General features: G+C 46.3%; 1 protein-coding gene across 6 annotated transcripts in view; it reads left to right on the top strand.

Annotated features, from left to right (window-relative positions):
* Window positions 1-16,491, top strand: part of SNX5 (sorting nexin 5) — a 96,413-nt gene extending 79,922 nt beyond the window's left edge. For 5 of the 6 annotated variants that reach the window (XM_053246956.1, XM_053246952.1, XM_053246955.1 and 2 more), the window contains 3 exons: window positions 8,580-8,739; window positions 14,692-14,777; window positions 15,950-16,491. In XM_053246956.1, coding sequence (XP_053102931.1) covers window positions 8,580-8,739; window positions 14,692-14,777; window positions 15,950-15,997 — 294 coding nt within the window. In that variant the 3' untranslated portion in view covers window positions 15,998-16,491. The remainder of the gene's footprint in view (window positions 1-8,579; window positions 8,740-14,691; window positions 14,778-15,949) is intronic. The other variant, XM_053246954.1, reaches the window with a different exon arrangement.
* The last annotated feature ends 3,215 nt before the right edge of the window (window positions 16,492-19,706 follow it).

Below are 19,706 nucleotides of genomic sequence, written 5' to 3'. Positions count from 1 at the left end.
CAAAAGCCTTAGTAAAAGTCTCTATTTGCTCCCCGATTTGATTTAGACGCCCTAGTATCAGGATTAAAGATTCTGCAGAGATAAGACATGCGTCGCTCAGCTGTTGGGTGATAAGATCAGGCTGAGGATGAGTTGCTTGGCTGGCGTTAGTACTACGGGAGTTCTGTCTTGGGCAGTTTCCCTCCCCCTCTCTTTGGTGAAGGGATTTGGAAATGGATGAGTTGCTATCAGTTTCCCTAGGAGCTGGTCTATCAATGTGGGCCATGGCCAGGGCTGCATATTTGTTCGAGGTACTCACAGCAAAGTACACGGCACTGCCTCGGTTGAGGAGAAGTTTTCAGTCCTCAGCTGTTTCTTCTTCCTCTTTCCCTGCTCCCTCATTGGGGGGGCTCTTGCTGCTGGGGCTTTTGCGCAATCTTTTCCTGCCTCTGGATGGGGTCAGCCCTTTGGATGGCATGCCTGGGATGGAGAAATGTCCGGGCAAGGGCAGGAGCTGTGAGCCTAGGCTGTTAGTTCATCGCCATCTTGCCCCGCCTCCCCCAAATTGGACACAGTGGTTGACACACTGACTAATGCAGTGCTTACACTTCTACGGGCTGTGGGAACATGATGGTACAGGCTGTGTATCCCTTATCCAGACTGCTTGGGACCAGAAGTGTTCCAGATTTTGGATTTTTCCAGATTTTGGAATATTTGCATAATGAGATCTTGGGCATGGGCTCAAAGTCTAAACACGAAAGGTTACTGCATTTTATTTTTTAAGGTTTTATTTAAAGTATAAAAACAGGACCTTCTCCGTGGTCTCTGTGCATCAAACTTGGGTTATGCGCCTGCACAGTTAGCAGATTCCAGAAACTTCCATAACTTCACCCCTGAAAGCCAAAAGGTGGGAACACCCCCCCCCCGATAGAATCCTCAAGTACCTCAATCCTAACGGCTGCCACAGCAGGATCTTTCCTCTGGCTTCGCGCTTGATATTCTCCAGAGTTTGTTCTCTATTTTATTCTCACTTTGCTTATTTCTTACTAGTGTTTCTCTACCTCTTTGTTTTGCGTGTTTATTTGATTGTTACCCACCTGCCCGCCCGCCGTCCCGGCCTGCGGGCTGCAATCACTTATGGCCACTTTGGCTAAAGCGACATTTAAGCATTGTGAGAGTTGCGCAGCCAAAATCCCGACATCGGACAGCCACGCTGAGTGCCTACCGTGCTTGGGGGAGACACACAGGGTTGATCTTTGTGTGTATTGCAAATCATTTACCAAGCAAGCCCATCAGAATTGGGTGTCTCACTTAGCAGCGCTCATGTGGGAGCAGGCTCTCCAAGCGAGGTCTACGGCTGCTGAAAACCCCTTGGGGTGCACCCTTGCCTGCCCGATTCCTCTGCTAACTCATCGGAAGTCTCATCCCCACCGATCCCTCCTCCATGGAGGCCAGAGGGGCATCATCGTCCTCGGTGGGATTGGCATTATGGGATAGGCAGGCGGCTGCAGCACTGGGCATATGAGTACAGTGATGAAGAAGACTGTTATGTTTATCCCGTGCTTTACAGATGTTACCCAGAGCCTTTTCCAGGGGACTGTGCATAACATAAATTGTGTGAAGCCAGGAGACGGTTGCGCTCCTGTTCGGGTTCTAGGACGGAATCACTGCCTAGCCCAAAAAGGAGCCCTAAGAAACCAAAGAAGAAGCAGCCTGCAAAAATATGCAGCTCGCTGGTACCAGAGCCTCCGAACCTGGAGCTGTATCCTCCACTGCCAGTGGCTGCCATGACCGTGCCCCCACCATTACCACAATCAGGACCGATAGGTCCAGATCTGGAACTGCCAATTGATGCAGATTTGTAACCCTTGGATGCACTGGCTGTCCCAGGAGACAAGCCGATTGACAGTGAGGCGGATACTTTTGGAGTAGATCAGATTGATGGCGCCACCTTAGCAGAACTCAAGAACTATACTGAGTGTTTGCTTCTTATGGCCACCTCACTTGGTTTGGACACATCAGATCCTAACTTGTGCATTGAGGGCTCTATTTTCAAACTAATTCAACCTCAAACCTCAGGGTTGGTTGCACTTTCCCTGATACTGACAATTGCCCAAATTATCAAATCTGCTTGGGGAAAAACAGCATCAGTCCCACCCACCTCTAAGAAGTTGGATGGCATGTATAGGGTGCATCAGCAGGACACTAATTCCCTTCTAGACACCCTGCCCCTAATTCGGTGGTGGGAGTCAGCGCAATCGAAATCTAAGCAGTGGCTGCTGTCAACCCCTTCTGATAAGGAGGGGGGAAGTTGGATGCACTGGGGAAGCGTGTCTATTCTGCATCCAGCCTTCTGCTCAGAGTAGCAAATCACCAGGCGTACTGGGCTAGATACCAGCATTTTATCTTCGAAAAATTGGCCCCTTTTTCTGGCCCAGCTTCAGTGAGACCAGAGGGAGACAGCTACCACCCTCCTCCAGGAGGGTGCCCGAGTAGTTAAACAACAACTCCACTCGGTGAGACACTGCGCTGATGTGGAGTCTCGAACCATGGCAGCAATTGTGTCCCTTAGGAGGCACGCATGGCTTCATGCAACATCTCTTTCGCAGGAAGCGCGTACCCGCATCGAAGAGTTGCCATTCGATGGAGAGACCCTCTTCAGTCAGCAAACTGATGATACCTTGGAAAAAGTACAGACATTCCGCTCAACGGCAAGATCTATGGGGATGGCCTACTCTTCATCTTCCTCCTCAGCTTTTTCCACAAGGCATACTGGCCACGTTATGGCCAAAATAGGCAATAAAACTATCAGTTGGGCTACCAGTCTGATTCCTTTCGACAGCATGGCAAGTATCAGCAGCACAAGGGCAACACCTCATCTACTTATAAGTCGAGATTCGCCAAGCCCAAGCCCTCCTACCCCAAGAGACGGTGACTCTGCAGCCTCTCGCCTGTCCAGCCGATACGATGCGTGGGCAGCTTTCACATCAGACTCTTGAGTGCTACCGCAATGCAATGGCTACCGCATAGAATATGTCCCCCTTCCGCCCTTTTCTGGCCTAAAAGATACTAGGCCTTCCCCAGAACTACTAAGCGAAATACACTTCTTATTACAAAAAGGGGCCATAGAGGAGGAACGTTCCCACCTGGATATGGGTTTCTATTTGAGATACTTTACCATCCCAAAGCACAACAGGGGCCGAAGGCCCATCTTAGACCTTTGAGGGCTAATTTTGTTGTTGTTGTTCAGTACCAGAGTTTTCGGATGGTGACAATCTCAACTATTTTGCACCTCTTCTCCTGTGACGTCTGGTTTGTGTCTATCAACCTAAAAGACGCATACTTCCACCTGTCGATCACGCCTCACCATCGTAAGTACCTTTGGTTCTGAGTGGGCAGCAGGGCCTACGAATACAAGGTCCTGCCGTTTGGCCTAGCATCAGCACCTTGTGTCTTCACAAAGTGCATGGCAGTGGTGGCAGCTCACCTCAGACTACAGGGAGTAACGTCTTTCTGTACATCAACAACTGGTTACTGGTGGCCGCTACACCACACTGCCTGTTGCAACACCTGCAGTTCACCCTTCGCTTACTGCAGGACTTGGCGAAGTCTGCACTCACACAGACTCAAAGATTGGAATTTCTGGGCATGATATTAGATTCCCCGAGAGTGAGGGCATACTTGGCTCCCCACAGAATTGCCTGCCTCAGACTTGTGGCAGGTTCTTTTTGTTGGCACAGGAGGCACACTGTGCAAGACATACAAAGGCTGTTGGGGCTCATGGGCTCTACCACAGCAATACTCCCATTGGCTCGCTTCCCTATGAGGTGCCTTCAGGCATGGTTTTTGGACAGTTTCAACCCCCAGTAGCAACACCAATGCACATGCCTCTGGCCACCCAGGGAACTGTGTGTGGCAGTCCGGTGGTGGACACGGAGGTCATAACTACAGGAGGCGATGCCTTTTCGGAGGTCATCCTCGAAGTTGTCCATAACAACCAACGCGTCCACCTCCGGTTGGGGGGCCCACTTCAGAGACCTAACAGTGGCAGGCAGGTGGTCTTCCTCGATCAGACGCAGACACATCAGTTATCTCAAGCTCATGGCCATCTTTCGAGCATTAAAGGCCTTCCGCCACTGGATCAGAGGCCTGCCCTTCCTGACGGACAACACTACAGCTCGGTCTTACCTGAACCATCAGGGCGGGAAGGTGTCTCAGAGCCTAATGCTGCTGGTGTTGGAACTGTGGACATGGTGCAAGGTCTAGAAGATATGGTCGACAGCTGTGCACATAGAAGGGGCTTTCAACTCTCTAGTGGATACGCTCAGCCGCCGATCATTCAGCCCCCACAAATGGTCTTTTGATCGGGAGACACTGAGCAGCCTGTTCCACGAATGGGGAACTCTATCCATACACTTCTTCGCGATGGCTGCCAACAAGAAGTGCGAACGCTACTGCGCCCAAGCAGGAACCAATCACCTATCCCTGGGCGATGCCTTCCTTCATCATTGGGGTCAGGAATTTGCTTACCTATTCCCACTGTTCCCATTGATCCTGAGGGTCCTGGAGAAGCTAAAGAGAAACAAGGTGAGGGCTATCTTGGTCACCCTGTGGTGGCCAAGACAGCCCTGGTTCACCAGTCTCCTCGACCTGTCCAATCAGACTTTCAGACACCTACTACTGAAACCCCGACACTTGACAATGGAGGACGGACGGAGGCTACATCCTGACCTCGAAACGCTACACCTAACGGCCTGGAGGATATAGGACTTGCCCTTCTTCTGGACCTGCTTAAAAGGGTCCTCGATGCAGCCAGGAAACCGTCCACGCGAAAGAGTTATGGGGCTAAGTGGAAGTGATTCTGCTCCCACGCCGCAGAAAAGAACCTCAACCCGGATTGGGCACCAGTCCCTGCTATTTTAGAATATCTTTTGGCCCAAAGGGAGTCGGGCCAGGCTCAGACGTCTGTGTGGCACGATTGTGTCCTAGCAGCAATCATGTCCTACCACAGTTCGTCAGGTTTGTTCACTGACCCAATGGTTAAGAAATTTTTGACTGGGTTGTTGAATTTGTTCCCACCTGCCCCACAAGTGTTGATTTTGTGGGATTTGCAGCTAGTGCTTACTCAGCTGATGTCGCCCCCATTTGAACCCTTAGCCACTTGTAACTTGAAGCTTCTATCGCTAAAGACATTGTTTTTGGTCACCATTTCTTCGGCTCGAAGAGTTAGTGAACTTCGAGCCCTGCGTTGCGACTCCCCATATTTGATGATCCACAGGGACAGAGTTGTATTGTGTCCAGACCTTCTGTTCAAACCTAAAGTTGTTTCTGAATTCCACGTGACACAAGAGTTGTGGTTACCTGTCTTCTACCCTAATCCTAACACGGACAGAGAACGAGCATATCATTCCCTCGATGTTCGGAGAGCACTGGCTTTCTATGTTGACAGAACAGCCTTTAGAAAGTCAAACAAGCTCTTTGTGAGCTATTTTGGTCCAACTAAGGGCACTCCTGTTTCGACACAGAGGCTTTCGTTTCGGGCTTCTGAAACGGCCTGGCCTATCAAATTGCTAAGAAGCCACTACTTTGCCCGGTTTGGGCCCATTCAATGCGAGCAGTAGCAACATCAGAGCTCTTCTGGAGTGGAATCACTATAGAAGAAATATGTAGGGCGGTTACTTGGGTGAACCTGTCGACCTTCATCCGCCACTAGGCCCTGGATGTACGGTCCAGATCTCAAGCTGCTTTGGGGGCATTAGTACTACAGTCTGTCTCCAGGTAGGTGGAGCTCATTATTATCTGAAGTGTGGTGCACAGAGACCACGAAGAAAGAGGGCAGGTTTCCTACCTGTAACCGTAGTTCTTTGAGTGATCTTCTGTGCATTCACACTCCCACCCAGCCTCCCTGCTACAGCCTCTCATTAGGGTTACCTGTTTTGGTGCCTGTGTGGCTGCGGCGGTCTCCTGGACTAAGGTATTCAGGGGTTTTATCCTATGGGGGGGGTTTCCCCCTTGGCTTTCAGGGGTGAAGCTATGGAAGTTTCCGGACTCTGCTAACTGTGCAGGCCCATAACCCAAGTGTGAATACGCAGAAGACCGCTCGAAGAACTACGGTTACAGGTAGGAAACCTGACATTTTTGACAATACCTTGTACTATACCTTTACAAAACAGAGCAGGCACCAACAGAGTGCCAGAGCCAGCATGGTGTAGTGGTTAGAGTGTTGGACTAGGACTGGGGAGACCCGAGTTCATATCCCCATTCAGCCATGATACTAGCTGGGTGACTCTGGTCCAGTCACTTTTCTCTCAGCCTAACCTACTTCACAGGGTTGTTGGGAGGAGAAACCTAAGTATGTAGTACACCACTCTGGGCTCCTTGGAGGAAGAGCAGGATATAAAATAAATAAATAAATGGACCAAACTGAGCAGGGAGCGGAGAAGGGGGGGCTTTCCCTTTTCCCTCTAGTGCCAAAGCGAGAACATCAAAAACATTAAAAAGCTTCACAACAAAAACAGAGTTACAACTAGAGAGAATTACAGACAAAATCCCTCTCACTAACAGCCTTCTGAAATAAGTAAGTTTTGACTGCATGTTTAAAAGCAGCATAATCGGGAATCTGCAAGCGAGTGAGCTGGGGCGTTTTGTTTTTTGTTTTATTACGGTGCACGCCGTGGTGGTTTCTGGATTTTGGAGCATTCCGGATTTCTGATGTCCAGCTAAGGGATACTCAACCTGTAACCTTTGTGCAAAACCTCTGTCCTCGTGTGAGTGCAGTTGTTTGGGAGTTTTTAGACTCAGGTACACACTCCAGATCATCTCTGCATGATCAGAAATGCATTGCTGACATGACATCTTTCCAATCTTGCAGAGCCCTTTCAGAGTGCAGCAAGTGCTCCAGAGTCTAAGGACATTTGTGCAACTGTACTCATGGAGGAGGACTGGGGTGTTGCTCAAGGGCTCCTGTTGTACCCCGTAGAAGTGAGAGTGCTGCATTTGAGTGTCAGCCATTGTTCCAAGTAAGGTCTGACAAAGGAGAATAGAGTCGAATTATCACTTCTCAGGGTTTGGACACAAAAAGGGGCATCAACTTAGTCTGGCATGACTTCTTGACAAACCCATGCTGGCTCCTACTAATCACTGTGTTGGCTTCTAAATGCTCATAGAAAGGAAAGATTGTGCAGTCGAGTCAGTGTAGACTCCTGGCAACCACAGAGCCCTGTGGTTTTCTTTGTTAGAATACATTGTCTCCTCCTGTGCAGTATGAGATGATGCCTTTCAGCATCTTCCTATATCACTGCTGCCCGATATATTACTAGCAGGGATTCAAACCAGCAACCTTCTACTTGTTAGTCAAGCATTTCCCTGCTGCGCCTCTTAAGGTGACATAACAGCTTAATCTGTCTTGTTGGTTCTGATGTCCAGCTGACTAATCTATTTCCCAGCACATCCTTTTTCTCCTCCTTGAAAACTGGGACAACCTCACTCATTCTCAAAGATGAGATGGTGGTTCTGTGATTGCCTTTGCAAGTTCCTGGGTTTAAATTGGTTTAAAATGGCTAGGTTTCCTTACCTACTTTGAGTTGTGATTCCCTCCTTCCTTCATTTGTGCAACTGTTGCCCAGTTGGGCCATACTTCCCTTGTGGGAGAAGACTAGAATAGGCATTAAGCAGTTAGCATTTCACCCACTTCTTCACTTACCATTTATTTGACTGATGTCTTACTTTGGATATATGGGGTGGGAACCCCTTTTTATTGTTGCATCCCTCTCAAGCCTCATTCTGAGCCTTAGCTCTCATATATCCCTGTGGGTTCAGGCCGCTCTTTTTGTACTCAGTTATCTGCTCGTATCTGTTTTCCCCCCAGCATTCCATAATGTTGTTTGCGTAATTGGGCTGGATACATACATGAAGCTCCCCCTTCACATGTAAAGGCTTCTGTGTTCAGTGTGATGCTTTGCATTCTGCCATCATCATATATCCTATATAAATGGTGGAGCTATGCCCAAATGCCTTCTAAGTCCTAACATTCACCAAGTCTCTCCCTGTATTTTGGATGCACGTTAATATAAGATGAACGCTGGATTAGGGATGTGCAAACAGGTTCGAATCCGAACTGGTTTGACTTTGAACCGGTTTAGTTTGATAGCTCAAGGTCGTGGCCGGCTCATGACCTAGGCCATGCAGGGGCTCATTGCGCATGCACGGCAGCTTCAAAAATGGTTGCTATGACAGGGTACAGGCCTGAAAAGGGTTGAAGACTACCTGAACTGGGCGGTTTTTGGCAAAGCGAAGGCCAGGGGGGAGGGGGAACTTCAGGGGATCCCCCATGGCCTTAGAGAAGCCCCCCAGAGGGGTTAAGTAAATAAAAATAAATTCACAGAACCCCCCCCCGAGCTGAACCGAACCGGTGGGGGGTTCGAGGAGGGCAGAACCAAACTGTCCCAGTCCGGACTCAAACTGAACCAGCCCAGCCAGTTTCATGCCCACCCCTACTCTGGATTAGATCATAAAATGATTAGATCATAAAATATATAGTTACTGTAGCGTTCTCTGTTCCTAAAACCAAGAACTCACTTTCTTCAACTTAATCCTCTTAGGATCTCTTGTACAGACGTACACGGGCCCTTGTGGACTATGAGAACTCTAATAAAGCTCTGGATAAAGCTAGACTGAAAGGCAAAGACGTCAGATTGACAGAAGCACATCAGCAAGAGTGCTGCCAAAGATTTGAAAAACTTTCTGAATCTGCAAAACAAGGTAAAAACATTTTTTGGTTCTCTCTCTGACTTTTGTGAAGTTTGGTAGAATAAGATGCATGAAGTGTTGTACCAGAAAGTTTCTCAAACGCTAGTGTACTGCCTAGTAGATGGCAGTATAGTTTAAACTTTGCTAAAGAAGGGCAAACTAGTGATGGTTGGGGGAAAGAAACTTTTTAGCAACTTCGCTAGCAGTTTGTGGCTTTGTTCCCTAGTGATCCATGCAGGGCTGGAAGCAAACTTGATTCTAGGTGAAGGGATTAGGGGTGTGCACAAATTGTGTTTTGCGATTCGATTCGCTAGTGAATCTAATTGGAAAAAGACGAATCTATTCAGAGACCTGTGAATTGCCTCATAGGGAACAATGGGGAACTTGAATCACCCCATTGTTTCCCATTGGTAGGTCCTAGGGGACACCAAGTGGGTTGGGTGTTAGAGCCCACAAAACAATCTGGCAATCAGGCAATATTTGATTTTTGAATTATTGTCTGGGTCCGAAGGTCAATGATTTTTATTAAAAATGGATCATGTGGTTCCACTTCCAAGCCTCCCACAAGCTACTGTAGCTACTGCAGAACACACTGCTCAGCAGTCCTGCAGAGCTTGGTGGGCTTCTCCTGTACCCCTGGCAAGGTGCCAAGGAACCCTTCGAACCATTGGGAAGAAAGTGGAGGTGGGACCACTGGATCACTTGGGTCTGCCAGAGACACCGCACTGCTGGATTGGGAAGCAGCAGTGATAATAGCACTGCTGCTAGGGGTGGACTGCACACTAGCAGTTGGCGCCCCAGCCGCCGCCGCCTCTGCTTGCCTAATCTCTGCAACCAGGAAGTCCCTCCACCTGGGCAGCATGTCAGGGGTGACCACTTTGTCCTTCATCCTTGGGTCACCATAGGCAGGACAAAACATGTGCTGCCAATGTACCCAAGAGTGTCCTGAGCTAATCCACCATTCCAGTCCTCAGCCAACCTGTCAAGGCGATTGCTTCCTCAGAGGTCAGTGTGGTCTGGGGTTCACCCATCGTCTTCTCCAGGAGTGGAGCAGAGGGCAGAGACTGGCCCAGTATTGCTGTCTTAGTACACAACTATTTTGCCATGTTGTTCATGGCAACATAGAATGGCTCGAGTGCCAAGACAACCTCTGAAAGCAGCACCCAGTTCTGATTGGATAAGTCACACACTTCAAAGCCATACCTCCTTGCCAGGGTGTGGATGACCGCCTCTTGCTCCTACAGGCGCTGGAGCAAGAGAAATGTGGAGTTTCATTAGGTCTGAACATCCAGAGGGATGTAGTCCAAGATCAAGCTGCTAATGTCTGAGCACATGCCTACACTTCTCACTCTAGTAGAATGAACTGCTATCTTGCTGCACTTCTCCACAAGAGCAGCCGTGGCAGCAGCAGGATGGCGCCCAGCACCTGTAGTAGGAATGTCTTGCCTGGCCGCAGCCCCAGAAGAGCCAAGTGCATCCCGCACAACCAGGTTCAGAGTGTGTGCAATACACAGGATTGGCACAAACTGACCCTGCTTGGCTGCCTTTGTGATGTTGGCAGCATTGTCAGGGACCATGACCCTCAGCAACAGTTTGGCTGCCCGGTCAGCCATTCCTCCACCTTGTGATTCATGGCTGCCGACAGCTCAGTTGCTGTGTACTGAGTATCTATTATTTTTATTACATTTATGTCCCGCTCTTCCTCCAAGGAGCCCAGGGCGATGTACTACATACTTGAGTTTCTCTTTCACAACAACCCTGTTAAGCTGAGAGAGAAGTGACTTGCCCAGAGTCACCCAGCTAGTTTCATGGCTGAATGGGGATTTGAACTTGGGTCTCCCCGGTCCTAGTCCAGCACTCTAACCACTACACCACGCTGGCCCTCTCTAGCACCTCAACATGCAGTACAGTCCACCCGTGCTTTTCTGCATAGGTCCCCACCTATGCCACCAGCATCAGCTGTTCTCTCACACTCCTGCCCCCACCAGTGTGCCATGAGGGTCAGGAAAGGTGTGCCTCCCAGTGGGACTGTTCCACAGATCTGCAGTGAAGTGCACATTTGTAGGCATATGCTTGTAGTAACACTTTGATCTTGTGCTCAGCAGACCCAACATAGTTTCCCTGCACGACTGGTACAGGGAGGGAACCATCAGCCTGCTTAAGGTGGTGCGTGAGGGTATCCTATAGTCAGGGGCAAGCAGTTGGAGCCACCTGCAGAATCTGGCATTTTCTACCAACTGGAATGACTGATCGTCCAAAACAATCATCTCCCCAATGACCTGGGTCTGAGCAACCAGACCGCTTGCCCACCAACTGCAACCATGTCTCCTGCTTGGGAGCAGGTGCCTTGCCACTATCAGAGGACATGCCAGGCCTATTGCTGCCAGCAGCAGCAGGAACCTTTGGGTGATGCTGTTGCAGATGCTGTAGCATTGCCATCCCAAGATGCTTGAGGTCCTTACCCTTGCTGACCCGAGTCCTGTGGGTTGCTCCAGCAAAGCTGAAAGTGGCTCCACACCATGCTGCTCCTGGTCCATGACCATTTTGGTGGTGGTGATACTGGGGCTGCTGGCTCATTCTAGGGGCTATCTCCATCCGGGGCTGAGAAGGTCCAGGGACAACTGGAATGAGTGGCGGCAGCTGCTGCTCCTCCTCAGTTTCAGACCAGGGGCTTGCACTGCCAGTGGGAATTGGGGAGGATGGAGAGAGCGATCTGGCTGGGCTAGCAGCTGACTGCACCTCTTCCTCCTCTGCCACAGGAAAAAGAGCTTCCTCCCCTGATGGGAGTACCTCCCCACTATTTCCAACTCTGCCAACACATGCAGCTGTACTGTGGGGCAAGGCTCCTGGCCTGAACACAGCCTGTACAGGCCCTAGGCCTGTACACAGCCACATCAGTGGCACAGATGGACTTGGGGAGTAGGCTCCTCTCGTCTTTGCCTACCACAAACAGCAGTATCACCCCACCCTCTGCTCCTGGCTGAGAGGGAGGGAGAGAGATGCCTTTAAGAGGGTGTGGCGTCAGGGGTGGTCTGCTTATGCTCTGTGCCACACACTGCACTATTTTATAGCACTGTGGTGCACACAGAAGGTAGAAAAATTTAATCCCTTCAGCAATGGGGAACAAATTAAATCAGAGCAGCAAGGAGGAAAGTTGAGGGGAAGGGAAGGCAAAAAAGGGCAGGGGATTACTGTCTTGTCGCGCTCTCTCATACTCCAACAGTCCTACTGCCTAATTCCTCCCTTCCCCAAACCAGAAGGGCCTGGGTTCTCACCTTCTGGCGTCTTTGGCTGGAGGTTTCCAGTGGCATCTTCAGCTGGTCTGCCAGGTGTGTGTCTCTGAGGCACTCTTGGGCTGAGCAGACACCAGGACTTGACAGCTGGCGGGGAGGGCAGGTGGGCATCAGTCAGGCACCCACCTACCCAATTAAAAAACAACCCCAAACATGGTAAACAAAGGGAGCCCAGCAGGCTGGGCACCACACATCAGCTTACAAACACCAAAAACTAATCAACCAGGCATAGGCAGCACATAGCCGCAGCAAAGTTGGCAGCAGGGATGCAAAAATTTAAGAACCACAGCACACTTCGGTTACTGAAAGGAAACAAACAAGGAATACAATTCCAAGCAGCACCCAGTTAAAGCCTGGGGGCTGCTGGTACAGTTTAAATAAAATTAGGAAAAAGCATCACAACACTTCAGTTATTAGAGTGCTAGCTACAAGCAGTGAGGGTAAAAAGACACCACACAAGGAAATTCCTTTGCATTTATATTTTTTATTTGTTTTCTATATATCAATATGACTTCCAGTTCATCTTTCAACATAGTTATACTGTAACATCTATATTTGCTCTCATATAAATATTTTCTTCATATTTTACCATAATAATCCTTTAGTTTCATTACTCAAACAAATTCCCCAACTGTTGTTTTTACATTTCAAGCCCCATTGATAAATCCAAATTTACATTGTTTTTCCTGTACCAGAAAGAGGGTTTCCAATCATCTAGAAAACTTCCTAAATGGCCATCTCTTACTAATACAGTAAATTTAGAAATTTCTGTTTTCTTTCAGGATTTCTTCATTGATTATGGCCAACAGAAAGGGTTCAAGTCTCTTGTGACATACATTTGAGAATCTTTTTAAATTCATCCTAAGTCATATCCTAAGGCTTCTTTACTTCTCTGTAGGACTGCCACATGTGATAAAAGGACCCATCACTTTCTTTACATCTCCAACACTTATTAGATACATTTTTGTAAATTAAAGCTAATTTCTTAGGTATTAAATGCTATATATCAATTTTATCAAATTTTCTTTTACATTATAGCACACTGTGAATTTGAGATCTTTCTTCCACCGCTTCTCCCAGACCTCTAGATTAATATTATGACCTACTTCTTGTACCCACTTTACCATTGTTAGTTTTACCACTTCATCTCTTGTTTCTTCACATAACAGATTATACATTTTAATAATTTCCCGAACTATTATCAAACTTCTTCCACTTTGATCTTATAAGATAAATACACATGCCAACACCAACATTTACAACATGTCAGAGTATTAATTACAAGTATCATTTGGAATAAATATAACATCTTTGATAATATTCCATTTCTTGATTTAATTATTAATTTGATAATTTTTCTAACTTTAATTCTCTTCTGAACACACAAGGAAATTCCAAGCGGCATCAGTTACAGCCACTGGTGCTGCTGATACAAATAATAATAATATTATAATAATAAAAAGTTGGCACTGCAAATTAAAAGGATAAGCTGCATGTACGCGCTCTCTCTCCACTCAAGTGTAGGTGACAGGCCCAGACCACCACCACTCTGCTCTCAATGCTGCTGCTGACTCTCTCTGGTGATCCTCTTTTGAGGCACAAAAAGCAATGGTACTCTTCCTCTAAGCAGCCCCTTATATACAACTTGAAAATCTCTCCTTTGGCCTGCTCCACCCTCCCACCGCCGCCAGCCAATGAGGGCACAGGTGCCCATGCCAACACTTGATTTGAAAGACAAGCCAATCAAGAAGCAAGGAGATCTCAAGCCAATTGCAATTGAAAAACAGAGACAAAATGGTATCATCCTAGCAAATCTAGCAAATTGATTTGTTACAAATTGGGGGGGGGAATTCTATTCTCAGTCAAATCAGCCCCTTCATTTAAGCAGCTATTTAATTAACGAATGAATCTGCCAATCACCTTGATTTGAAGCAAATTGATTCGCTAGTGAATCAAATTGCACACCCCTAGAAGGGATGTCCTTCAAACAGCAAGTGTTAACAAACAAAAACCAACCTGACTCGTGCTGCTTTTCCTCTTTTTTCCTAACCCTTTTCACATATACACTTCTTGCCAGCTTTTAAATGTTTCTAGCTATTACTTTGGTTTGTAAACCTGTCTCTTACATATAAACAAAACAGGGCCCTGCCCAGAGAGAGAGTGAGTGAGTAGGCTGAGGCAGGAAGCCCTCCCTCCCTTGTTCTCTCCTGGCACAATCTGGCAGTAGACTTGACTTGTGTGCTTGCATGGGCAAGTGAGCCCTACATGCCCTCTTAACTGGGAAGCAGGAGGAGCTGTTGCTGTAGACCAAGGCCCAAACGTGCTAGGGGCTGCTGATTAATGAGGGGGGGAAGCTAGCTTACAGAGGCTGGGGCTTCAGCATTTCATGAACAAACAGGAGAAAATGTAATTGTGTGACTGCAATTTCTGGGATCATGTGACTAGAAATACCTGTGCCCATAATCTTTTATGCATACTTAACATTGTGTCTGGAGAGCCACTTTGGGTTTGTGCTTGGATTTCCATGTTTGCCTTAAATCTAAATGTTTTGCGGTTAGGATAACTGAAATTATACAAAATTATTTAACTACTACAAATATTTATATTAAGTTTACAAAGAAATCAATACTCCATCCCTCAAATTAGTCTGCCTTGCTTCTCTGAATCACAGAACTGAACAGCTTCAGACGGAAGCGAATAGCAGCATTTCGTAAAAATCTAGTTGAAATGACTGAACTAGAGATCAAGCATGCAAAGGTACATATTCTAAAGTAAGACTACCTAAACTTCTGTGAGAGTAAGCCATGCTGAACATAGTGGGATTTATATCTGAGTAAACATGCCTATTAGGATTGTTCTTAAGATTCAGAAACTCCTTAGGTCTTCTCTAAAATAATCACTCTTCAAAAGTGTACATGTGCCCAATTTTGCTTATTGTCCATTTCAGCTAGCAAACTAGTCTTTTTTGTATAAGGATTGTCCAGTTGGCAAACAAATCAGTAATGAATATTGTAGTGGAAATACTACACTCTAGGTTCTTTCTAGGTAGAGGCCAGCACCCTTTCCATCAGATTCAAAGCACTTTATTGCATAATGAGAATCACAGCTGGGCCTTCACCGAACACACACAGGTGCTGGGTGAAGAACATCACAAAATTGTGGTGATACTCGTTCTTATCTTTATGTTAATATCTAGTTATACATTGGTGCTTGTAAACTGAGCATTCTCCCCCCAGAAGGACCAATCATGGTTCTTCTAGACAAGATACATTATGGTCCCAACTAAGCATGTATTTGAGACCTAGTAGCCCAGATTTCTGCTACAATATACAACAGCTGACTGACTAAACACCAGACATCTACATTTTAATACTGTAGTATAAAGTTTTTTTGACGATTTCCAAGTAAGCTCTAAATTATATTTTGACATGTTCATATACAGAAAATTGTATATTGGTTTGTTCAAATTGAACAGAAGCTGTAAATCTCATGTAAATGACCAGTGCAGAGGCACAGAAAGTTTGCAGTGCACTATAAGACAAAAATGGAAGATGGAGGCCCCTGCCTCCATGCTACCACCTTCAAAGAGGCATGTGGTGGTGGTGGGGAGTAGAGATCAACCTAGTGCCTAGTTGCTGCCCCCTCTTAGGGGCCCAGGGACACTTGTTCCCCCCTTGCTTCATCCACTGGCCCTTTTTCATTCACTTTCTACCCCTAGACCAGACCAGAGAGCTTCTAGATTGAGCCTGTCAGTTGTCTGGTTTTATAGAATTCAGCCACGTATCGGACTGATTTCAAAATCTCATGTATTGTTCATGAGGGAGTTTGACAATCTGTTGGTTTTTCTTATTCTATTGTATATATTCAGTGGCAGGCCTGATGACTGGCTGCTTCCTCTACAGAACTAACTACCTTTCATTCCCTTCCAGAACAATGTTTCTCTCCTGCAAAGCTGCCTGGACTTGTTAAAGAACTGAAGGCACCTCTTCTTCTGTCTGAATGGGTTGGGAGTCAGAGCACTGAACAGCCAAATAGGAATTCATTCCTAGCTTGGCTTATTTAAGCAGTTATTTAGGTAAAAACATAACTGAGCTGGCACTAATATATATGATACATTGTACTACATAAGACTTGCTTGGATTGTGACTAACTGTCTTAATTTCTCAAGATGAGCAAATATATATTGTTTGATAACTGGTAAACTGCTATTGTGACAAACTGGATTCTGGGAAAACTGCATAATCTTGAAAGACAATGTGTACTGGAAAACATGTAAACAAGTCTGTTATGATCTTTTGTAGATATACAAAAACATCTCAAACTATATCTGCAAATGACTACAGCAAATGCTTCTGCAGTTTTATAAGGAAATATCCAAACATACTGCTCTATAGACATCTGTCAATTCAGTATTTTGGATTCAATATTTGTATGCTCTTGGGCAGTACAAAATAAAGACATCTAATCATAAGACTGATCTTGATTTTATTAATAGTGGAATCTTATTGTCCACTTAAGTTATCTCGAGAGTCTTAAGTTCTAACCAAGTCTCCTGCATTGATGGATCTCTGAAATGTCCTAGGCCCTCATTTATTTATTTTTCAAATGTGTAAACCACTCCAAACCTCCATCTCTGGGCACCTCCCTCTTCCTAGTCAGAGGCTGGGTGTCTGCATCATATCCATAGAATGTCCACTCTAGCTCTGGCAAAGTTAAGGACTCAAGTTTCTCATAATACATAGGCTCCTTCGTTACTGATGGAGTGAAAAATGACAATTCATCAGCACAGGGTAGAGTGGGGTCAACTGATCCAATAAGCACTAGGCACAGGTAATGAAGCAAATGAAGAAGACTGAGGTGAGTTGGAAGAAAACCATTCTTTCTGCAGGAGCCTGGCAATTCACCTGGTAGTCTACTCTACAAACCCTCTAGCTCTGGCACTGCACTCTTTCAGGTATGCCTGTGGGGTGGGGCTCTTGCAAGCTTTTAGTAGGAGACTACATCCAGTATATACATTGTGTGTATGATCCTAGACTAACTGTATAAAATGTGCTGTTCCACAAGCCTAGGTCTTTGTAATATTCTTGGTTTAGTGTATAGGGCTGTAGGACTGGACTCCACACATTTTTGGCTAGCACTGATAGCCAAGCCCCCAGAAGGGTGGGTAGGAATTTTTTTGCTGCCATGATGATGATAAAAATAATAAAAATAAATTTGTTACCCACCCCGTAACAAATCATGTTCTGCATGGCTCACAACAGAAGATTAAAACATACAATAGAAACACATAACACATTAAATCATAACAGACAAGAAAAAAATACAATACAAAACAGCTTTAAAACTTATTTTAAAATTAGTTAAAAATCAGAACAAATTTAAAAATGCAAATTTTAAAGGCCTGTGTGAACAAAAAGGTCTAGCAACTAAAAACAAAGTGGTAAATTCAGGTGAATCTCACTGGGGAGACTATTCTATAAACAGGGTGCAACCACCAAAAAGGCTTCATATCATTTGGCAGGGGCACCCGGAGGAGGGCCTCTGAAGAAGATCTTAAGGAGGCAAGGGGGAATGTACAGATTGTAATTGCTGGAGGTAGCAGATTTGGACAAGTAGTTTTGACTCATGCTGGGGCATGACATACACCCCGTAAAGTGTGTTTCTGGTCTCTCAGTGAATGTAGGGAGCTGTTCTGAGAAGTGTGGCTCCCAGTTCTGATGGATCCTACTTTCTTGCTTCAGACATGAAGATTGCTAGTGAAACATCCAAAACAGCAGTCTTGTGTTCCTTCCACAAGTTGCCCTAATGTGATTAAAATCTGCACTTTTCCCCATCCAAGCATGCAAATAGGGTTTGCTCCTGTGAAAGGGCAGATGGTCCACCCAAGCGCTTGCTGCTGCCTCCACCTTTCCAAGCAACATTTCCTAGTAAATTCTTAACCTGTTAACTTATTTATTAAATCAAACTTAATTAAATTATTTATTAAGCTTAAATTCTTAACCCCAACCTTTTATTGTTAACAGGGAAGTTGATGGCTTTACTGGCCTATGTGAAGGGAGGAGGGGCCTTGTTCCAGCTAGGGATGTGCAAGCCAGTTCACCATCGAATTGGGCCTGTTGTGACCCAGACATGCAAATGGCCAGTGCACATGCGCAGTGGCTTCCAAAACTGCCACCAGTAGAGGGCCATAAAGGCCCAAAAACAGGCCTTAATGGCCTGAAGATGACTGGGGGGAGGGGAGGACCTACTGAGACACGCCCCCCCTCTGGCTGTAGCAGCACCCTCCAGAGGCTGCCAATGGCTCAGTGGTGAGTTTATTTAAAAGTTACATATAGAACCCTTGAGCCAAGCTGGGGGGTGTTTGGGGGTGTGCAAAACTGAACATGACCAGGCAAACCTATTTTGTGCACATCCCTAGTTTCAGCTGAAGAAGCTACAGATGAAAGTGGCAATGGTGATACTTTGAGTCTGCTGCTACTCTAAGCGGGGGGTGGGTGGGTCTTTTAGGTCATCTAATCCAACCCCCTGCTCAATGTAGGAAATCTAGAACTAGAGAGCCCAATATGGCTGTCCAGCCTTTGCTTGAAGATGTCCAGCAAGAGAGAGCCCACCCTCACCAGCTAATTAGTTACATTGTCAAACTGCTCTTACCATTAAGACATTTCTCTTAATGTTCAACTGAAATCTATTCCTCTAACTTGAGCCCATTAGATCTAGTTCTGCCCTCAGTTACTGCACTTTTCCAGACACATGACAACTATCACAAGGCTGTAAACTGTGCTTTTACCTGAGTTGGGGGAATTAGCTCTGAACCCAAATCTGCAAGTGTGCAATAACAAAGGACAATAAGCACAGGGTAATTATTTTATTTGATATTTGAAATATCAGTGTTAGGTAGAGATGTGCAAATCTGACTCAAATCAATTCAAGCTCAGATTGGGGGTGATTCAAACTCTAATAGAATTGCTCCTAAAATAAAGGGCCTGATCTGAGTTTGAATCAAATCAACCAATTTGAGCTTGAAATGATTTGTGTGTCATTTTGTTGCCATGTTTTTCCCTTGCTGATTGGTTTTCTGGCAGTGGCTTCTGAGTGGCTTGAGATCTCCTTGCTTCTGGGTTGGCTTGTTATGCAAATCAAGTGTTGGCATGAGCAACTGAGCTCCCCTTGGCTGGGGGTGGGGGACGGAGCAGGGAGGGGATAGGCCAAAGGAGGGATTTTCAAAATGTATTTAAGGGGTTGCTTGGAGGCAGAGAGATCTTGTGCCTCAGGAGAGAAGAATCAGAGAGACTATAGCAGCACTGAGAGGAGAGCAGAGACTAGTAGTGGTGGAGAGAGACAGAGTGCTTGTTGGGCTTATCTCTCTCTCTCTCTAATCCTCTAGGTTGCAATGCCAACAACTGCTTTTTATTCTCTTATTTCTTTTAAACAGCCCTAGTGGCCTGAACTGAGTGCTACTTGGAATTCGTTTTCCTTGTGTGGGCCCGGTCCCCACTCACAATTGTCAAACTGCCAGCCTCCAGTGACTTTAATAACTGGGATGCTGTGCTGATTTCCCCCCGCCTCCTCTTGCAGCCAAAAACTGCACCATTGCTGCTGCTGCTGCTGCTGTGTGCCTGGTGCATCCATTTTCTGTTTTTGTAGGCTGGTGCATTTTGTCTGGTACCCAGCTCTCGGTTTCCCTTT

The sequence above is a fragment of the Hemicordylus capensis genome, chromosome 4 (genome assembly GCF_027244095.1).
Source record: "Hemicordylus capensis ecotype Gifberg chromosome 4, rHemCap1.1.pri, whole genome shotgun sequence".
Taxonomy (NCBI): domain Eukaryota; kingdom Metazoa; phylum Chordata; class Lepidosauria; order Squamata; family Cordylidae; genus Hemicordylus; species Hemicordylus capensis.
The sequence above is the reverse complement of the archived record's forward strand: the minus strand, read 5'-3'. Positions and strand labels throughout refer to the sequence as shown.